This window comes from Rhinichthys klamathensis, unplaced genomic scaffold, assembly GCF_029890125.1.
Source record: "Rhinichthys klamathensis goyatoka isolate OS25496 unplaced genomic scaffold, OSU_Roscu_1.1 h1tg000850l_1, whole genome shotgun sequence".
Classification (NCBI taxonomy): domain Eukaryota; kingdom Metazoa; phylum Chordata; class Actinopteri; order Cypriniformes; family Leuciscidae; genus Rhinichthys; species Rhinichthys klamathensis.
In genome coordinates this window covers 20,294-40,325 of record NW_026607224.1, presented here as the reverse complement: position 1 = coordinate 40,325, position 20,032 = coordinate 20,294, and the positions used below count along the sequence as shown (strand labels likewise).

At 37.8% G+C, this 20,032-nt stretch overlaps 1 protein-coding gene across 1 annotated transcript; it reads left to right on the top strand.

Moving 5' to 3' along the window:
- Positions 1–213: 213 nt before the first annotated feature.
- Positions 214–17,895, top strand: prkaa1 (protein kinase, AMP-activated, alpha 1 catalytic subunit). The gene is made up of 10 exons (XM_056243825.1): positions 214–355; positions 4,128–4,269; positions 6,639–6,732; positions 8,371–8,515; positions 8,605–8,692; positions 8,869–9,093; positions 9,225–9,374; positions 12,579–12,927; positions 14,838–14,964; positions 16,863–17,895. Exons 1-10 carry the CDS (start codon positions 259–261, stop codon positions 17,156–17,158), a joined length of 1,713 nt encoding a protein of 570 aa, XP_056099800.1. The 5' UTR covers positions 214–258; the 3' UTR covers positions 17,159–17,895.
- The last annotated feature ends 2,137 nt before the right edge of the window (positions 17,896–20,032 follow it).

Here is a 20,032-nt window from a genome sequence, read left to right as displayed (position 1 = left end):
AAAAAGCAAATGTTGCCAGTTAATCACTTATTCCAGCTATAATTATATAAATAATAATAATAATAATAATATTTAAATAGTTTATTTTAATAATTATAATTAGTTAACATTTTGTAATAATGTCTTAAACATTAATCCATGTGTTTGGAGCTGTGTATTTTGGCGCGCTCTTCTGTACCGGTAGTTGTCAGTAGAGACGCCGCTCCCTCCCGTCCCCGTCCCGCTGTTGCCTCTCTCAGGTAGGGCCTCAGAGTGAAGATGGCGACGGACAAACAGAAGCATGAAGGCAGGGTGAAAATTGGACATTATATTCTTGGAGACACGCTAGGAGTGGGAACGTTTGGAAAAGTCAAAGGTAAAACTGTCCCAGATGGTTTGGGTTATTGCTGTAGTAAAGACGGTAAAGCAAAACTGGAGATGATCGAGTCTTTAAATGCGGCTAAAGCAGCAGCAGCACTTGTTGGCTAATAACAGTGTAGTCATGAAACAAACATTAAACAACGGAGCTTTCTGCGTTTGTCGCAGTTGATAGTGTCAGCCGATCGATGCTTCCGTTGTTTTCTGAATAGTCGCACGCATGCGGTATGTTTGTGTGGTTTGTAGATGGATTGGTCGCAGCTAACATGGTTAGCTTCACGGTTTATGGAGTGATTATTGGTGTTCTGAAGTTGCCGTTGGTGGGGACTGATGGATGCGCTCGTGCACAGGCCAAATGTCAACCGCAGATGCAGCTTTCAGAAAGTCTGTCAAAATGACGAGAAATTAATTATTTTCCAAAACTCATTTTGCAATTAAAATGATCGCGTTTTAGTAGCTTAATTAATTCATAATGCACTGTATATTCATGCCAGGTTAATGACATTCGTATTAGTCAGGCTAGGTTTATCTTATATATAGGGCTGCAACAACTAATCGATAATAATAGATAACGAAATGTATTATGGTTTAATCACGCCTGCGCAAGGAAATCATCCGACCGCCAGTCACGTGACTTTACAGTAGTGAATAACGCATCTATGGGTGATGTGCATCTTTTATTTTGTTTTACTCTATTATGTGTTCAAGTTTTAGAATGTAATGTGTATATTTTAAACCATTATTTGCACATTTACAAATTAACAGCCTACATAAACTATGATCTATGGGTGATGTGCATCTTTTATTTTGTTTTACTCTATTATGTGTTCAAGTTTTAGAATGTAATGTGTATATTTTAAACCATTATTTGCACATTTACAAATTAACAGCCTACATAAATTATTTAGTTTGCACACTGTTTGAAGGACAACAGCAGGCAGGATGAAGAAACTTTTTTTCTTAAATTTTTTTTTTTTTTTTTTTATCTGTTTAATTGAAGACCGAATCAACAGATTAATTGAAATATTTGTAAGCCTACTTATAACCGTATGATTGCCCAGAAGCACCCAGCAGTTGATGGCATTTCTAAAATCCCATTCTTTCTCAATCGTGTTTATTCCCCCCACAAAGTCTGATGCAATAATGAAATGCCTGCTGAACAACAGTGAGAAAATAGTAAATAATGGCTTCCCAGCTTGTTGTGCCCCTCAGAGCAATGCAATTATTGAATCGTCATTGAATCTTCCTGTATTATGGGGCAATACACGATGCCAACATTTCAAGAAAGGAAGTGTGTTGGTTAGGGCAAATATTTCATAATAAGGGTCTTTGGGAAAAAGAGAAGTTGATACATGTACATTGCTGACAAAACATGGAAACTACTAATCATCAATCAAACAAAATAGCCTTCATAAAGACGATTACTAGTGCTATGTTAGGTCTACGGGGTCTAGAACACTCACACACACAGTTCCCTCTGCATGACTGGGTTTTGTGTTAATGCATAACTAGAGCAGTCTAGTTAAAGCAGGCAGGCTGTTTTAAATGTTGCAAGTTGACTGAGACCATACAGCTTCTGGGAACAGTTCAAACTTCAATGTACAGCTTTCAGAGCTTACTAATGCAGCAAAATCCAGCCTTATAAGAAGCTGGTTTGCAAGGCCTTTGTCCATATAAAAAGTTCATGGAAAAAATGTATAAATATGCGCCGCACTATTAATGCACGCTTTAAAGTTGTTGACTCCCTTACATCACACATTCTGCTTTTCAGCAGTTTGACAGTATTTTAGTGTCATTTATCCCTCTGTTTCCTGGGATTCACTAACATAATTAGTGTCATTTATCCTAACCGAGTTCAACCCAGGGCAGTACCAAAGTTGTATAATATATTAAAAACATAAAAAAAAAAAAAATTATTAGCATAAACGGCATTGGCTTAACAATCTGCAAACTGATTAGGCGGAGAAGTAAAATGGACTATTGTAAATGCTTACAACAGCAAACTAGTGAAAACAACGTCAGCCAGGGTTGCCAGGTCCATGGTGTTTCCCTACACCAAACATAATGTGTTGCGGTTATAATTCACCTGCAAAGAGCGTTGTGCTCTGTTACTTCTGATAAGAAACAAAGTCGGACTCGGCCGTGTGTCCACTAAAGCGTGCCTGCTGAAAACGCTAGGCGCTCTGCTGAAAACGCCTAGCTATGTCAGCACAGCATTTTTTTCAGTTGAGACACTTTGCTTGTTATGATACGGAATACCCGCGAAAGTGTTACTAGGATCTCATTTCACACATATTTTGTTTCTGTGTTGATTCTATATAATAATTAGTGTCATTTATCCCACTGTTTCCTAACAGAGTTCAACCCAGGGCAGTACCAAAGTTGCATAATATATAAAAAACATTTTTTTAAATAATTTATTAGCATACACTAACAGCATCTGCTTAAAGGGACATTGTGTAGGAATTTCTCCCATCTAGCGTTGAAATTGTTTTTTGCATTCAAACGAATTGTGCTCTCCAGCGCCTCGCTTTTTCAAATGCTTGTTGCATCTACGGTACCCGTTATGTACCAAAGAGCTATGACAGGATGTCTTCTAATAGCACTTCGTCGAGTTTTCCTTCAGGGTGAACAGGTTGCAAGAACAATCATATGCTCTATTAAAATATATTCTTATCGAATTTTATAGGTTACAAAAAGTAAACTTACAAACCTTGTTTTTAGCGCCTTCTCTACATAGCTGCTATTCATCAAAGAGCCTGTTTAACTGTTAACTATAAATGTTCTACTGTCTATATAATAAAGTACACAACCAAGCAATGAAAAAAGCTTGTAATTAAGACTGTAACATTGACTTACCTGTCGAGAAGAAAGCAAGACTTCAGCGTCTCTTTTGAAATCTTTCTCCTGCATTAACGTTAGCTCTTTCCACCTGGAAAAAGCTATCCTGACATTGTTTTTTGTAATCTCCGGTCATGTTTCCTTTTACGTTCTATTTTGGACTTTATGTATGGTTCGCCATTAAAAATAACAGTGCAATGCAGCCTTTTAAACTTGCCGGGGCAGTGACAAGCGCCTCTCACTGCTGCTCCTCCGTTTCTGCTGCTTTCAGTTACGTGACGCTGGCTCTGAACGAAAACGCGTTGTGGAAACGCGTTGGCCTAGTACTTCTTGTCCCTCTCTTGCTATTATAGTCTTTCAAGATGGCGGAACTACATGGAAGCCTCCGTGGACCTACCCGTCCCATGTATATAAAGATAATTAATTCTTCGTTTACAAGGATAAGTCCGATAATTGGCAGAGGTATTTGTACACCATTGAGGACATATTTATGAATAAAAATATTGATTTTAGAAAATAAAATACCTAAAAAAGTACACATTGTCCCTTTAACAATCTGCAAACTGATTAGGCTGACAAGTAAAATGGACTATTGTAAATGCTTACAACAGCAAACTAGTGATTTACCAGCATGGCACAAACACTGGGTGAAATAAAGTATTAGGCTAGTATTAGCCATATTATTGTAACTATGCATGATTACATGGTTGGTTGCATTTTTATTATTTACAAAAAGCTATTTTTCCTTCTCAGAACAGACATGCACCCCACCGGCCTTGATTTTGAGTTAGTTAATGGGTTATTTAAGAAGATCTTCTTTAAAGATTGATAGGACAGTTGCTTCTACATTTGAATTCGTGTGTCTTTTTCATAAATACATTGTGAATTTTATTGTATATTTTTCATTGACCTTCTATCTGTCTGTGCAGTTGGCCAGCATGAGTTGACCAAGCACCAGGTGGCGGTAAAGATTCTAAACCGGCAGAAGATTCGCAGTCTGGATGTGGTGGGAAAGATTCGACGTGAGATCCAGAACCTCAAACTCTTCCGTCACCCGCATATAATCAAACTGTGAGTAACATCCATGACCTATTTGTTAAGAACGTGTACCCTTGATCAGGGTTGCACCGATGTTGCAATTATTTTCACTATCGTCATCGGTCGATTGTTTAATAACAGCCAATGAAAAGAGCTGCTTATATCCTGTCAATCAAAAGGGGGCGGAAAAAAAACGTCAGCCAGGGTTGCCAGGTCCATGGTATTTCCCTACACCAAACATAATGTGTTGCGGTTATAATTCACCTGCAAAGAGCGTTGTGCTCTGTTACGTCTGATAAAAAAACAAAGTCTTAGGCCGTGTGTCCACTAAAGCGTGCCAGCTGAAAACGCTAGGCGCTCTGCTGAAAACGCCACGGTATGGGCGCTTGAGAGCATTTTGTCAGCGCAGCATTTTTTTCAGTTGAGACACTTTGCTTGTTATGATACGGAATATCCGCGAAAGTGTTACTAGTATCTCATTTCACATTATTATCCTTGTTGTTGTCATCTGTTGACGTTGTACAAGCATAATGTGGCGGTTGGTCGTGTGGTATTAGTCCCGCCCCTTCTCCACTGTGATTGGACGGTTGGGTAAAAAGTGACAGTGATGAGCACGTTTTACCCAAAGTTGAACATTCTTCAACTCTCGGCAACCTGTAAAAAACGCCGGGCGCTCCCTGCTTTAGCGTGAAAAAAACACTCAGCACCTCGTTACGCTCATGGCGTTTAAAAAACGCGGTGCTCCCATTGAAAACAATTGGAAAAATATGCCAGCTGCGTGAAAAAACGCTTTGGTGGACAACAGGGCCTTAGCTTTCAAATTCTGTCCATTTTATCACAAAATTCAAACAATAAATGGGGTTTTGATGCTCTTAAATGGGACCTGACAGATTGCTGTAGTGCCTCAGTTCAGATGGCAGCATGGAGCAAGTCTTTTCTTCCACTTAATATAGGTTATAGCAACATGCATAAACATCAAAAAATATGTTGAAAGATTTAGTGCAACTTACCAAAATGTCTCATGTTATCACTAAATCAGTGTTTCAACTGCAGAAAGACATCAATAAAACAGCTTGTGAACAATGTCACTTAACATTGCATTTAGCTCAGGAAAGTTATGTTCACAGTTTGTTAGTTAGCTGTAAAAAATAAATAAAATAAAAATAAACCCTAGAGAGGAGCATACTGTTAATTGCATATGTATGTTTGAACAAATTTGTTTAAGTGTTTATAAAAACTACCTTATGTGGAGAGTTGTATACAAATGTTTTCTGGTTTATTTGAGTGTAATTATTATATATGAAAATAAATACCAGTTGAGTTCAATATAATAGTTTGGGCTAATTCTAACCTCTAATATTATAGCAATGTACCAAATGAGAGGATTCCCTGTAAAGTTTACAGCATTCTTTGGCAGTTTTTTTTTCTCAATCGTATCGGCAGATAAAGTTAGTGTCTGTGCATCTCTTCCCTTGATTTAGAGGCTTTAGCGGATTTGTTTTTCTCAAATTGATTATTTTTTTCCCCTTCATTCCCTTTCTCTTGTTTCCCATGCAATGAAAATTCACCAAACGCATTTCTGTTTCCCTGGCAGATCCAGTCTCTCTGAATTCTAATTCACAGATAATGCAGTATTTTATTTAGGGGCTAGAATGTGCACCTATTTGACCTACAGATAATCATTTTGAGTGTATTTTATTTTTTTATGTATATCTATCCCAGAGTCATAAGTAAAAGAGGAACAAACTTGATGTGTGTGTGCATGAGACCCAGCATCTGTGGACTGGTTTTGCTTCTCTGGTGACCATGCTTCTATTTATCTTCTTTTTTCTTTTGTGGCATGGAATGAGGCAAGACAGTCACAGAATTATAGTGGATGGAAAAGAGAGGGGGGATTTTCATTTCCTCCCATTATAGAGAAGCAGTAAATCTTTGTCTTTCATGTTCTGAACAATTATTTTCTGTCTGTCTCCCTGATTTTTGTCTGTGTATTTACATGTGAGCTGTTTGTCTGTTGATGTTTTATTTTGAGGTCAGGGTCAATAATAAAGACACATACCTTTACTCTGGCCAGATAATACATGGAAATCGAAGCTATCCAGACTTGCTCCAAACCCATTAGGGATTCATTGACATTTTCCATAAAAATGTATAGTAAATAGTTTATTATTAATTTTATTTTATTATTTAGTAAATATACGAAAAAATGTATAAATGTACAATCTAGCATTTAAACTAAAAACCTATCTGTTAAAATATGCCTAAATTCATCACTTAACCAGTACAAGAAAGGGAATATGTTTTCAGAATATGTTTTTTTGTTTAGAATGTTGTAGACCTTAAAAGTTTACACATGTATTCTTTACAAATTTGTGCATTTTTACTTTTGTTTTGTTTGGCAGTTACCAAGTCATCAGCACACCAACAGACATCTTCATGGTAATGGAATATGTTTCAGGAGGGGAACTCTTCGACTACATCTGTAAAAATGGAAAGGTACAGCTTTTTAATTTGTAGGTTATGATTAAGACTGGAAAATGAATGGCTTATGTTGATGATAAAAAATAATCAACTGTTCATTTAATTGTTGTATAGTTGAGTCTTTTGTGCTGTCACTGGAGAACCTCCATCAGTGATGCCACTTTGGTGTAGTGAATTATTTTTTTTTTTACTTTTTGATATGATATATTCTTATAATTCAAGCATTTCAGTTTTGCAAAGAGTCCAGCAGGAAGTGAGAGATTAAATGCCACTGTAATTGCTAAAAAATCATAGATCTGCTGAAAGAGGAAGTACAATCTAGGGATGTGGTTAGAACACAAATGAAGATCTTTTTGATGAAATATGAGAGCTTTCTGTCCCTCCAAAAAGACAACTATGCAACTGACACTTTGATGCTTTAAAAAGTTCATAAACAGATTGTAAAACTAATCCATATGAATTGAGCGGTTAGTCCAAATTTTCTGAAGAGACGATCGCTTTATATGATGAACAGATTGAATTTAGGCTTTTATTCACATTTAAACTTTCATCAACTCGCACATCAGTTGTGGTAAATAGAAGCTCAAGCATGTTCGCTTGATGTGCAAGAACCAATTTCATTCTCATGTGTTGCGCAGTCTGTTTGAGTTTCCGCAAGGTTTGGTTGAGCTCCTGTGAACTCACTGGTCAAAGTTTATATGTGAATAAAAGCCTAAATTCAATCTGTTCGTCATATAAAGCAATTGAGTGTCTTCAGAAACATTTGGAATAAACCACTCAATTCATATGGATTAGTTTAGCGATTTTTTAATGAACTTTTTTAAGCATCAAAGTGTCAGTTGCGTAGAAGTCTCAGATTTAATTTGTTCCTACGATGAACGAAAGTGTTATGGGTTTGAAATGACATGAGGGTGAGTAATTAATGGCAGAATTTAAAGTTTTGGGTAAACTAACCCTTTAAGCGTTCACTTAAGCGTTGTTAGCCATAGACATTTATTCAAATCAACTGAATCAATAGGACCAAAAAGTTCAAACCTAATAATCTATTACAAAACAGATTTCCTCAAATGTTAGTTAGTCCACATAAGTCACTCAGCACGTTAAGGCATTGTTGTTTTATTTATAACAAACAATGTTTGTTATAAATTATTGATCAATAATTTTTCTATTTATCAAAGAATCCTAAAAAAAAAATCACAGTTTGCACAAAAATGTTAAGCAGAACAACTGTTCTTAACATTGATAATAATAAGTGATGTTTCTTGAGCAGCAAATCAGCCGATTAGAATGATTTCTGAAGGGTCATGTGACACTGAAACTGGAGTAATGATCCTGAAAATTCAGCTTTGCCATCACTGGAATAAAATGTATTAAAATAGAAAAGAGTTCTGTTGTAATTATAATTGTAATAATATTTCACAATAAAATCGTTTTTACTGTATTTTTTTTATCAAACAAATGCAGCCTGGGTGAACGTAAGACTAATAAGGAATCAAAAAATCTTTCCAACCCCAAACATTTGAACAGTTGTGTATATCAGGGTCCACAAAATCGGCACAGTAAGTTGCAACAGGGGAACATTAAATGCAGAATGTTCCGTTTAGGCCACATGGGAGATGTTAAAATAATACATGGTCCTGTGTCTCTGGTTAGTTGGATGAGAAGGAAAGCAGGCGGCTGTTCCAGCAAATCATCTCAGGGGTGGATTACTGCCACAGACATATGGTGGTGCACAGAGACCTCAAGCCTGAGAATGTCCTGCTGGATGCGCACATGAACGCCAAGATTGCAGACTTTGGTATGTGAACTCTTCATATTTGTGAAACATGGTGGTTGTTTTAATGTTTATATCACATGCTATACAGACTTCGACTTTTCCTCATGCAGGCTTGTCAAACATGATGTCGGATGGAGAATTCTTGAGGACGAGTTGCGGATCTCCTAATTATGCTGCTCCGGAAGTCATCTCTGGAAGGTACCGTTTACCTCTGTGCCTGTATTTACCTTTTACTATTTGCTTTTTTATTTTTAAACGATCTTCTCAAAAACCTGCTCTCGTCCTCTAAGATGATGCTCTGTGCGGTTTCAAATGGCTTTGTGAAGTCCGTTCATTCAGATTATCTATTGACGGATCTTGCCGTTCTGATCCAGGTTATACGCAGGCCCTGAGGTGGACATCTGGAGCAGCGGAGTGATTTTGTATGCCCTGTTGTGCGGAACGCTGCCGTTTGACGACGACCACGTGCCAACACTGTTCAAGAAGATCTGTGATGGTATCTTCTTCACGCCTCAGTACCTGAATTCCTCCGTTATTAGCCTTTTAAAACACATGCTCCAAGTGGACCCCATGAAGAGAGCCACCATCAAAGAGATTCGGTCAGAAACTACGCCAAGCACTGTCTATTTCATTTAGTAATGCCATAACTATTAGGATGTGGAGAGTAAGATTTGTAAATGTTCAAATCAACATCTTCTCTCTTTATCTGTTCATTGCTCTCCATTATCAGGGATGATGAGTGGTTTAAGCAAGATCTCCCCAAGTATCTGTTCCCGGAGGACGCTGCATACAGCAGTAATATGATTGATGAGGAGGCGCTGAAGGAGGTGTGTGAGAAGTTTGAGTGCACTGAGGAGGAGGTGCTCAACTGCTTGTACAGGTTTGTGCTAATTTATTTATTTTAATCTGTAATGGGCAACTCGTTCTTGACCGTCACATAAAGAGGATCACATTCACAAACAAACTGTTTAAATCATGTTCTTTATTTATGCAGAAATTATTTATTGCAAAAATAACACCACGTCAAGGGGTTTAAACAATAACAGGAAAAATAGTAATCCATTGGAGTGATAAACATCGATAAGCATTAAACAAAAGAAAAAACAGCAAGTTGGCGCAAATGACTTCTCCGGAGAACAGTTTCTTAAGAGTAAACTACTGTTGAGAAGGACACCATAATCTTTGATACTCTCCACCCACAAATCAGTCAATTAACAATAATAATAATTAATAATTCATTACATTTATATAGCGCTTTTCTAGGCACTCGAAGCGCTTCACATGGAAGGGGGAATCTCCTCAACCACCACCAATGTGCAGCATCCACATGGATGATGCGACGGCAGCCATAGTGCGCCAGAACGCCCACCACACACCAGCTTACTGGTGGAGAGGAGACAGAGTGATGAAGCCAATGAGTATATATTATATATATATATATGGGGATTATTAGGAGGCCATGATGGACAGAGGCCACTGGGCAAATTTGGCCAGGATGCCGGGGTTACACCCCTACTCTTTCGAAAGACATCCTGGGATTTTTAATGACCACAGAGAGTCAGGACCTCGGTTTAACGTCTCATCCGAAGGACGGTGCTCTTTGACAGTATAGTGTCCCCGTCACTGTACTGGGGTGTTAGGACCCACACAGACCACAGGGTGAGCACCCCCTGCTGGCCTCACTAACACCTCTTCCAGCAGCAACCTGGTTTTTTCAGAAGGTCTCCCATCCAGGTACTAACCAGGCTCAGCCCTGCTTAGCTTCAGTGGGCAACCAGTCTTGGGCTACAGGGTGATATGGCTGCTGGCTAACAATGAAGTCTTCTGCGAGTCCCGCCAATCACATTTCAACACCATACTGTCCCCAGGAGGCAGAATGTGGAAAACGGGACCATAACACCTCTCCTCAAAAAGATTCTGCAAAGAAACCAACAAAAAAATGTAATTCCTCTCTTTCTCTGCCAAATAAGACAGATGACAGTAAGTATTTCAGAGTTGTTAAGGCGTCCATCTTCTTTTCCCCGAGAAAGAAGATTCACATCCTCATCAGTATTTTCTGGAGAAGAGTCATTTGTACTGTAGGATGAAATGGGTGAAACCACAGACTGTCGTTCTGGATTAAAAAGATCACAAGTTGGCACAACACCAACAGAGACTAAAGTTATATAAGATTAAAAAAAAAAATAATGTGACAAACCTGAACTTTCCTCCGACGATCAGGAGTATTCAGCAGATAATTATTAACTGAAAGGTGCTTAGCTATACTGTAAGGTCCTGTAAACTTTGCTTGAAATGGGTTATTTGGAAGAGCTAGCAAAGCCATTACCTGATCATCCCCCTGAAATCTCCTTAGCCTTTTTGTCAAAAGCATTTTAGTTTGAGATTTACACAACTTATTTTGAGCAATAGCTTGTGCCTTATAAAGTCTACACCGAAACCCACTCACGTAGTCTAAAACATTTTCGGGAGGCTTAGAGGTCCTCATACTGTATGCCCAAACGCCAGTTAATTTGGATTAAAACCAATGCTGTCTTTGGTTACCTCACGTATAGCTAATAACATCCACGGCAGGCCCTCTTCCCAATCAGCATCAAATTTCACACAATATGATCTTAAGAGATTTCAAGGTTTGATGAAACCTTTCAAGAGCCCCCTGACTCTGTGGATGGTAAGCTCTAGAAATATTGTGGGAAACTTGAAGTTGATGCAGGGTTTTTGAGAACTCTCGACATACTTGTCTTCGAACCCTTATCAGATTGATTTGCTTTGGGATACCAAAAATAGACAAAGTTAGTGAGGGCTTTCAAGATAGACTTACTAGTGATAGAGCTTAATGGGTAAGCTGCAGGATAATGGGTAGTCTGGTACATTATTGTAAGACGATAGATAACCAACACAGTCAATCTTGTTCTAAAAAGTGAAAACTTTTGCATAATCCGTTTTTCAGAACCCGGTATGACCAGCAAGTCCTTGATTAGCCAATTGCGATATAGGTTCTCTAAAGGCTGATTTATACTTCTGCGTCAGACCTTCGCCAGAGCCTCTATGCTGTAGACTACGCGTTGGTTTTAATTTATACTTCTGCGTCGTTGTCCACGTTGATGCACGCAGAGGGAACATGTGAAACCCGAGGGAGCGGTTCGAGCAGACCAATCACAGCGCTTGCGTCCGCGTAGAATTGACGCGTTGTCACATTTTTGGAGAGGTGCACGTCAGGGTACGCCGAAGGGTATGCGCGCTACACACAGCCTACGACGTAGCTACGGAGGGAGGTCGACGCAGAAGTATAAATTGGGCTTAAGCGTAAGGGAACTACAATTTGGGTTTTAGGTTCCATTAAAGAATTTCCTACTTTTGACAAAGCAGACGATCTTTAAGGAAATACGATTCAGAATGATCGTCAGATCCCTCCTTGGACCCTGCTGCACAAAATAAAGGCTGAAGAGTGTCGTCTCTCTCTTGTGCTGTAATTAACTCTTGAGAGATCTGTAAAAGAGGAGTTAGAGAACAACCATCAACATTAGAAAGATCAGCACAACTAATATTCTCAGGAGTGAACATCAACCTCAGGTGTTTTAACAGATTCGATCATTGCTTTACACTAGATTCTTTCAGACACAAACACATCATTAGATTCTGGTCCGCCTGAACTGACAAGGAAAAGAGGGTATCATTAAGTGGAACCTCTACAACTTGATGTTCAGATAGTTGTTTAGCCATTGATCAAATGACTGCACAAGCTGGAAACAAATCAGGGAATTCTTCGTTGCATTTTCAACCTCATATTTTATGGGTACAGATACTACTATGGGTGGAGCTACCACAATACTCTCTCCCTGAACATTCCCCCGAGCTAAATCATTTCTTAAAATAAATGCAATTCCTGGCCCTGAAAGTGCCGAACGAACACCAACCGCAACATCACCAGATAGATACTATCACTGAGGAAAGATGTATTCTGTGCAAAGGCACTTCAACAAACCCCATCTCAAAACCTTGTACAAATACATGGGTTCTGGTTGTTGTTTCATATATGTGTTAGTTTTTCTAATATGTCCTGCCTTTATCCTCCCCTGTTTTGCAGTCGCAATCACCAGGATCCTCTTGCTGTGGCCTATCACTTGATCATAGACAACCGCCGCATTATGAGTGAGGCCAAAGACTTCTATTTGGCCTCCAGCCCCCCAGACAGCTTTCTAGACGATCTGCCCGCTCATCACTCTGCTAAGATTCACCCTGAAAGAGTGCCATTCTTAGTGGCCGAGTCTCAACCGCGTCCTCGACACACGCTGGATGAGCTTAACCCCCAAAAGTCTAAGCATCTCGGTGTTCGGCGGGCAAAGTGGCACCTTGGAATCCGTAGCCAGAGCAGACCGAATGATATCATGAGTGAGGTCTGTCGTGCTATGAAGCAGCTGGACTATGAGTGGAAGGTAAGCATCTGTGCATGTGATTTGACTTTAAATTTCTCGGATCACTGCAGCATTTAATGGGATAGTTCTCCCAAAAATGAAAGTTGTCATCATTTACCGTCATGTCATTCTAAACCTGTATGACTGACTGACTTCTAGGGAACTCAAAAGAAGATAGTTTGAAGAAAGTTTCAACTGTTTTTGTCCATACAATAAAAGTAATTGGTGTCCAGCATGTCCTGTTTTGGAACAGATTATGTGAATAAATTGCATCCAGACAAAAAAAAAACTGTTAGTCCGTTTAGGCCAGGAATATACAAATTGCAGCAATAAAGGGTGGAGGAGTGTGTAAAAATAGATAAATGGAGCGAATGCATGTCCTGCTATGCATTTTTTCCTGCTTATCCTCCTGAGGTTCATGATCTTAGGTTAAATTCCATCTCTTCCTTGTGGGAAAAAGTTTTGGGGTTTCTGGTAAATTCTATAAATAGAAAAGACTTGACCGCTTTCTCTCTTTCTCACAGATACACACACACACACACACACACACACACACACACACACACACACACACACACACAAACGTACAGTAAGCAAATAGAATGTTAACAACAAACTTTACAGTATGGTATCTTCATAACGTACAGTCATTATTAGAAGAGCCTGGAGCTAAAATGTAAACAGAGCCTCTAAAGTATTAAGGACAGAATTGTTTTTTTAATGGTGCACTACTGTAGCCTGACGTCGTCATACTCAGATTCTAGTCAGAATGTGAGTCTGATACTGCTCCATTGGGCTGTGATTATGGGGCGTGTTTCAACCGAACCAGGAAAGAAAATGCCTCAGTCTGCACTCAATTGGATCGACAAATGCCTTGATCGCAGTTCTCTGTTCCTCTTTTAAAATGAATGCGCTGTCTACATCTTCTACAACAGATGGCGGAATCTACACGTCTTAATTCTCCAGCGGCAGCCATTATTTGTTGTAAACGAATTCAACCCAAGCGCTCTTTGGTGACGTGATGATTACGTTACTGTTGATCGTCTGTCCATCATCGTATAAACAGCTTTGGTTCGGGCATACTTGCTTCACAACGGATCAAGTTCAGACCGAACTTCCCATCCTCAAATGTTGTGGGCGGGGCTAAGTTCGGCTGGCATCCAGGCTAACACTACTGTTGAATGGTACACAAACTGACTACCTTTTTGAAAGTAGTCTCTTGGCTGTATTAATGTTAAATTTACAATTTTTAAATAACAGTTTTTGGTCCATTTAAAAAAAAAAAAATTATTTATTCCTGTGATGGCATTTGATACATTTTTTTCCAGGATTGTTTGATGAATAGAAAGCTCAAAAGAACAGCATTTATTTGAAATAGAAATCTTTTGTAACATTTTAAATGTCTTTACTGTCACGTTTGATCGATTTAGTGGGTCCTTGCTGAATAAATTATTATTTTTAAACTAACCTCAAACTTTTGTCTCTGTTGACATGGTTGAAACAAAATCAGTGAGGATTGTTTTGTTTTTTATGTCAGTTATGTTTATAGTAAGAGGATATCTATTAAATTTTGTCTGACAAAGTAATGTAATGACCTTTGATGTTAACCTGTGGCTGGCTGAAGTTTAAGCATGTTTGACTGAGTGAGTCATCAGTTTTGGACGGAATTGGCCTACGTCTTTGTTTATAAGAGTGTTCATTCTGTGTCTTATCTCTTAGTGGCCTCTCTTATCAAGTTGAACAGTGTTTACTGCTGTTCAGGAGTATGCCATTCAGACCTCCTCAAAACAGTGCAAATAGTGTTACAGTGCAATGAACCCGTCGGCACAGTCCTTTTTTAAAGTTGAACGTTGGTAAATATGAATGAACTTAGGGTCTTTTACAGTCAGATTTGTTAACTCTCCTCTCTTTTTTCCTCTTTGGTTTGATAGGTAGTGAATCCTTATTACTTGCGAGTGCGGAGGAAGAACCCAGTCACTAGCATACATACAAAGATGAGCCTCCAGCTCTACCAGGTGGACAGCAGGACATATTTACTAGACTTCAGGAGCATAGATGGTAAAATTGTCACTCTGTGTGTGGTTTTATTCATTGTTTCGTTTTCTTTAATTATTTGTTTATAACTGCTTTAATTTACCAATAACCAATTAAAAAAATGAAAATAAACAATCACACGTAAGAATATGAATACTGAATAGATCTGACTGAATAATACAAGTATTCTTTTCAGCATGTCTGAACTGTAACTATGTTATACACTACATAAAGCTTGTGAGACATCAGTCAGAGTAGTTACCGAATGGTTGTTTATATGACATTGTGTAACTACACATTATGAGTTTTGTAGTCAGTGGTATCTTATAAAAAAAATTAGATGTAATATTTTTACTTGATATTTTGGAGCAATTATTGGATTGCCATTGTGTTATTGTCAGCAAGACATTTCCAAAAGTTCCAATTAAATTAAAATTTAAATAAAATATTTAATTACATCTGATTGATGTCTAATCTGCTAAAATCTCATCATCTGGCAACATACTGCTTAGGTAAACAAAGTTTATGTAGTTTCTTATTGTAAATAGGGGTTGCACAGACTTGTTGACTTTAATGCTCGGTCATGACGCTTTTAAGCTTGACGTCGATTAGTCGCTGATCATGGCCTATAGAGTGCGCAACAGGATAAGAAATCTTTGAAGTCCACTTTTACGCTCAATATGCATACTGCGAAAGTCCTCCACAATACATGTTTGATTATACCATCTGGATGCTCAAAATTGATGAGTTGAATGCACGTTTTATGTATGCACAGCTTATTGTACACGTGAGTTAATCGCCGTTCTAAACTAATGCTGCATTGTTACTCGCGCACACACACAAACAGTAACTCGCACATCACGTGTAGATCGTGCACACAGAAACATTCAGTTTGTATTTTTATAATCTGAAATGTATTGTCAACAACACTGTTCTGTGAAAAAAAACACCGTTCTGTGATTTATCAATAAAATGGCTTAGAAACCTGAAAAGTTCTAGCATATAATCTTAGTAACTAAAACCCTCACTATTATTAGAGACGCTGCCAGGAAGAATGAATTCACATGCAATCGCACTCTCACTAATGCATTCATATAAATAATCTTTACTGTGCTACTTTATCTGTATCTCTATTTAGAATGAGCTGAAGTGAGAAATATAACAACCCAAAGACAAAAGAACTGATAAAAAATAAGCTGATATGTAGGAGCAATAGCCTTGTGGGCAGCGCTGTGCTGCCCACAGCTTTGCCATAGCTGTGCACAAGGCAACCCGCGTTCGAGTCTCAGATTGAAGTTCAGGCTTATTTGTTCATTCATGACGTCATCAGCGACTAGTCGACGTCGACCCGACTTTCATCGCATAAATTTCGATTTTAAAAAGTCTGAAGTCATTCAACCCCTAATTGTAAATGTTAAGAATTGGTTTATTTAGGGCTGTCAAATGATTAATCACATCCAAAATAAAAGTTTTTTTTACATAATATATGTGGGTGCACTGTGTATAATTATTTTGTATATATATAAATACACACACATGCATGTATTTTTAAGAAAAAAATATTATTTATATATAAAATATTTATATATAATATAAATTATATATTAATCTATATACAGTATATACATGAAAATATTTCTTAAATATATACAAGCATGTGTGTGTATTTATATATATATAAAATAATTACCGTATACACAGTGCACCCACATATATTATGTAAAAAAAACTTTTATTTTGGATGTGATTAATCACGATTAATCATTTGACAGCCCTAGTTCATTTATATTGTTTTATTAACTGTACTAAAAGAAACCAGAACCATTAAAAGGAAAGATTCCCTACAATTCTCATCCCTGTTGTGGCGTGTTCTGGTGTGTTTTCTGCATACTTCACAATCTGATGTCTTCTGTTACTTTCAGATGACATGATGGAAGTAAAATCAGGGACTGCCACGCCTCACCGCTCTGGCTCAGTCGGTAACTACCGGACTACCCTAAAGAACGAGAAAAATGAATGTGAGGACGCAACAAAGGGTGACGTGTCTGCACCCTCCACACCTCCGATATCCGGAGGGAAAGCGGCGGAAAGCTCTCTGGCTTCTTCTCTTACCTCCTCAGTGGATTCCACTGGGGGAGAGATCCTCCCCCGGCCGGGAAGTCACACCATAGAGTTCTTTGAGATGTGCGCCAACCTCATCAAGCTGCTTGCACGATAACTTGTGGTTCCTCTGATGCCTTCTCTCTCTCTCTCTCTCTCTCTCTTTCTTCTAGAATACTCTCTACCTCTTCATCCTCAGATGGCTGTCTTCATCCACAGCAGTCCTCCTATCTCTATTCTTTTGTCTTTCTCTTTCTCTCTCAGTGTCTTTAGAGCAATAAGCATGCAGACAGACTCAAGACTCCATGCATCCCACTTGCATGAACAAGCTGAATGGTCTGTGGCCGTACAGTCGCCAGCATCAGCCTGTTTAAGGGGACTAAGAAAAGGTGCAAAAGGGAAAAGGATGGAGGTTGTTTTTTTGTGCCACAGTCAGGCTGTCAGAAAGATTGCTAAACCACTTTATTGTATCTATACTTTTTTAGAGATGGTTTTACAATTCTTTTTCGGGTTTTATAGCAAGGATTTCCTTTCAGAGAGTGAGGCATAGAGTTATACACTGAGCTAGCTGTACTGTACACAATGCTGTTGCAATTCTTGGTGGACCAAGAGATCTATAGAGAAAGAGCCCTTGTGGGCATGTGGGCCGACAAGTGAGACAGAAAGCGCTTTTGCACAGTTTTACCTGCAAGTTTTTGTGGGCCAGTGTCATGACTGGTTATCCCATTGACACAGCCTACTGGGAAGGGCACTCTATTAAGAGGAGCCTACTTAAATAGTGGGCCACTGCTGGGACGGGCCAATTTAACATGGTGGGCACTTTAACACAAAGGGACAATTTGATAAGTCAGCCTTTCTTAAAGGGATACTCCACCCAAAAATGAAAATTCTGTCATAATTTACTCACCCTCAAGTTTTTGCAAACCTGTATGAGTTTCTTTCTTCTGCTGAACACAAAGGAAGATATTTTGAAGAACGATTGGAACCAAACAGTTGTTTGGGACCATTGACTTCCATAGTAGAAAAAAGAAAAATACTATGGAAGTCAATGGTGCCAAAGTCCCAATCGTTCTTCAAAATATCTTCCTTTGTGTTCAGGAGAAGAAAGAAACTCATACAGGTTTGCAACAACTTGAGGGTGAGTAAATGATGACAGAATTTTCATTTTTGGGTGGAGTATCCCTTTAAGAAAGAGACCAATGTAAGACCCATCTATCCTGAGGGAGTGCAATGTTCTTGCTTCTGTTTCATAGATTTTTGTTTGTTTGTCACACCTTAGACTTTTTTTCTATTTGCTCACATTTTACATAAATTTAAGTATATACAAAATTTAAACATGCGTTCAGATTTATGTTTATCAGTGCTTTAAATGGGGTTGTAGATTGTACTGAAATTGTGATATTGGACTGGATTTTTTTTTTAAAGAAATGTTTGATTATATCGCTGTAATATGTTTTATTCCATACACTGCTTTATCAAAAACATTTTTTTTTACTATTATTTTAGTTGTTTTACAAAACAATGGTTGCTTCAACAATAATTACTCCTTAAATCAAATGTCTCTGTACCCCCACCCCACCCCCCACCCCTTTCTTTAGTTTTTTTGTTTTGTTTTTTGTTTTAAATGTAGGCTGCAAAGATAAGTGCATTTATGAACACTTTAAAATACCGCTGAGGTGTCCAATATAGTTAATCAACACAATGAATGAGTTTAAGTTTTAACTCATATTGGCATATATCCTTTAAAAATTGACAAACTTTGGCTGAGTGAGCCACATAGTTTTGTCTTATTCCTGTGTTTGAAAGCCAGTGTGAATTCATAATCGGAAAGATCTGAAAATCGGAAAGCTCCTCCTACATGGCATGTGGTTTCATGTGCCATCCTAAGTCCACAAAGAAAGGTCAACATGAATAAAAAAAAATATTTTATGTAGGAGCTTACTGACTGGAGAAATCCTCCTTCAGATCAGTGTTTTATGTTCCACAGAATGCAATGAAAACAATGTTTTTTTAAATAGTTTGCTTGTGTTTGTTTGCCTGTCTGGAGCTCCGGCTGTTCAAATTGATTATAATAGTTTTTAAACCATAAATTCATACTTTTGTTTGTTTGGCACAGCTCATTTACAAGTCATGTGATATAAGCAAGAAGAATGTCTTAATGCACATTCTTACCACAAAGTATAACTTGATTGATGATGATAACTTGATTGGTCCTAACAAATGCAGCAACATCATATTCTCAAAAAGTAAAAGAAAAATAGGCCTGTAAATCTCTGATTTGACTGATGGAATTCTTGAGTATTTTTTACATGTTCATGTCTAGTTTCCTATATATATATATATATATATATATATATATATAAAGAGTACGTCTTTTTTGTTCAAAACTGCACTGTCATTTCAAATTCTTTATTAATGAGACTTTAAAGCTAAAACTTGACAATCTATGCTTTGTAAGCCAGCTTAAGACAAATCCAGAGAAATTGTTTGGTTTTGCGCTGTCCCCTTTACCTTTTTTTCTTTCTTTCGAAATATATTTCCCCGTGCAGTAGTCTTATTCAAATGATTACTCTTCCTTATCATTAGGGAACAATTTCAGCCTTTGAAAACAAGTTTAGAAAATCTGTTGATGTATTTAACTGCATTTATGTTGATTATCTGTGAAGAGATGCACCTGACAGAGGCTTGCCAATGTAAATTTACAGAAAATTACTGATAATTTACAATTAAAAAGATGATTTGTAAATACAACTGCCTAATAAAATAATACATGAAGACAGGATTGTTCTGTCTTGTGAAAACATGGTGTATGTTGTGACTTTATATTTAAAAAAAAGAAAAGTTAATTATAACTGTATTCATAACTTAATAACTGTAATATGTACATTACTGTATAAAGGTAATATTTCACATTAGTTAACAGTAGTAAGTATTACATTACTTACATTATGCTAATTAAATTAAAATATATTAAACTTAGAATTACTTATAT

Excerpts from the sequence above, each read along its gene's own strand:
- prkaa1 (XM_056243825.1), top strand. The coding sequence starts at position 259 with ATGGCGACGGACAAACAGAAGCATGAAGGCAGGGTGAAAATTGGACAT. Across the intron at positions 356-4,127 it reads AACGTTTGGAAAAGTCAAAG|TTGGCCAGCATGAGTTGACC; the intron begins GTAAAACTGTCC and ends CTGTCTGTGCAG. Across the intron at positions 14,965-16,862 it reads AGACTTCAGGAGCATAGATG|ATGACATGATGGAAGTAAAA; the intron begins GTAAAATTGTCA and ends TGTTACTTTCAG.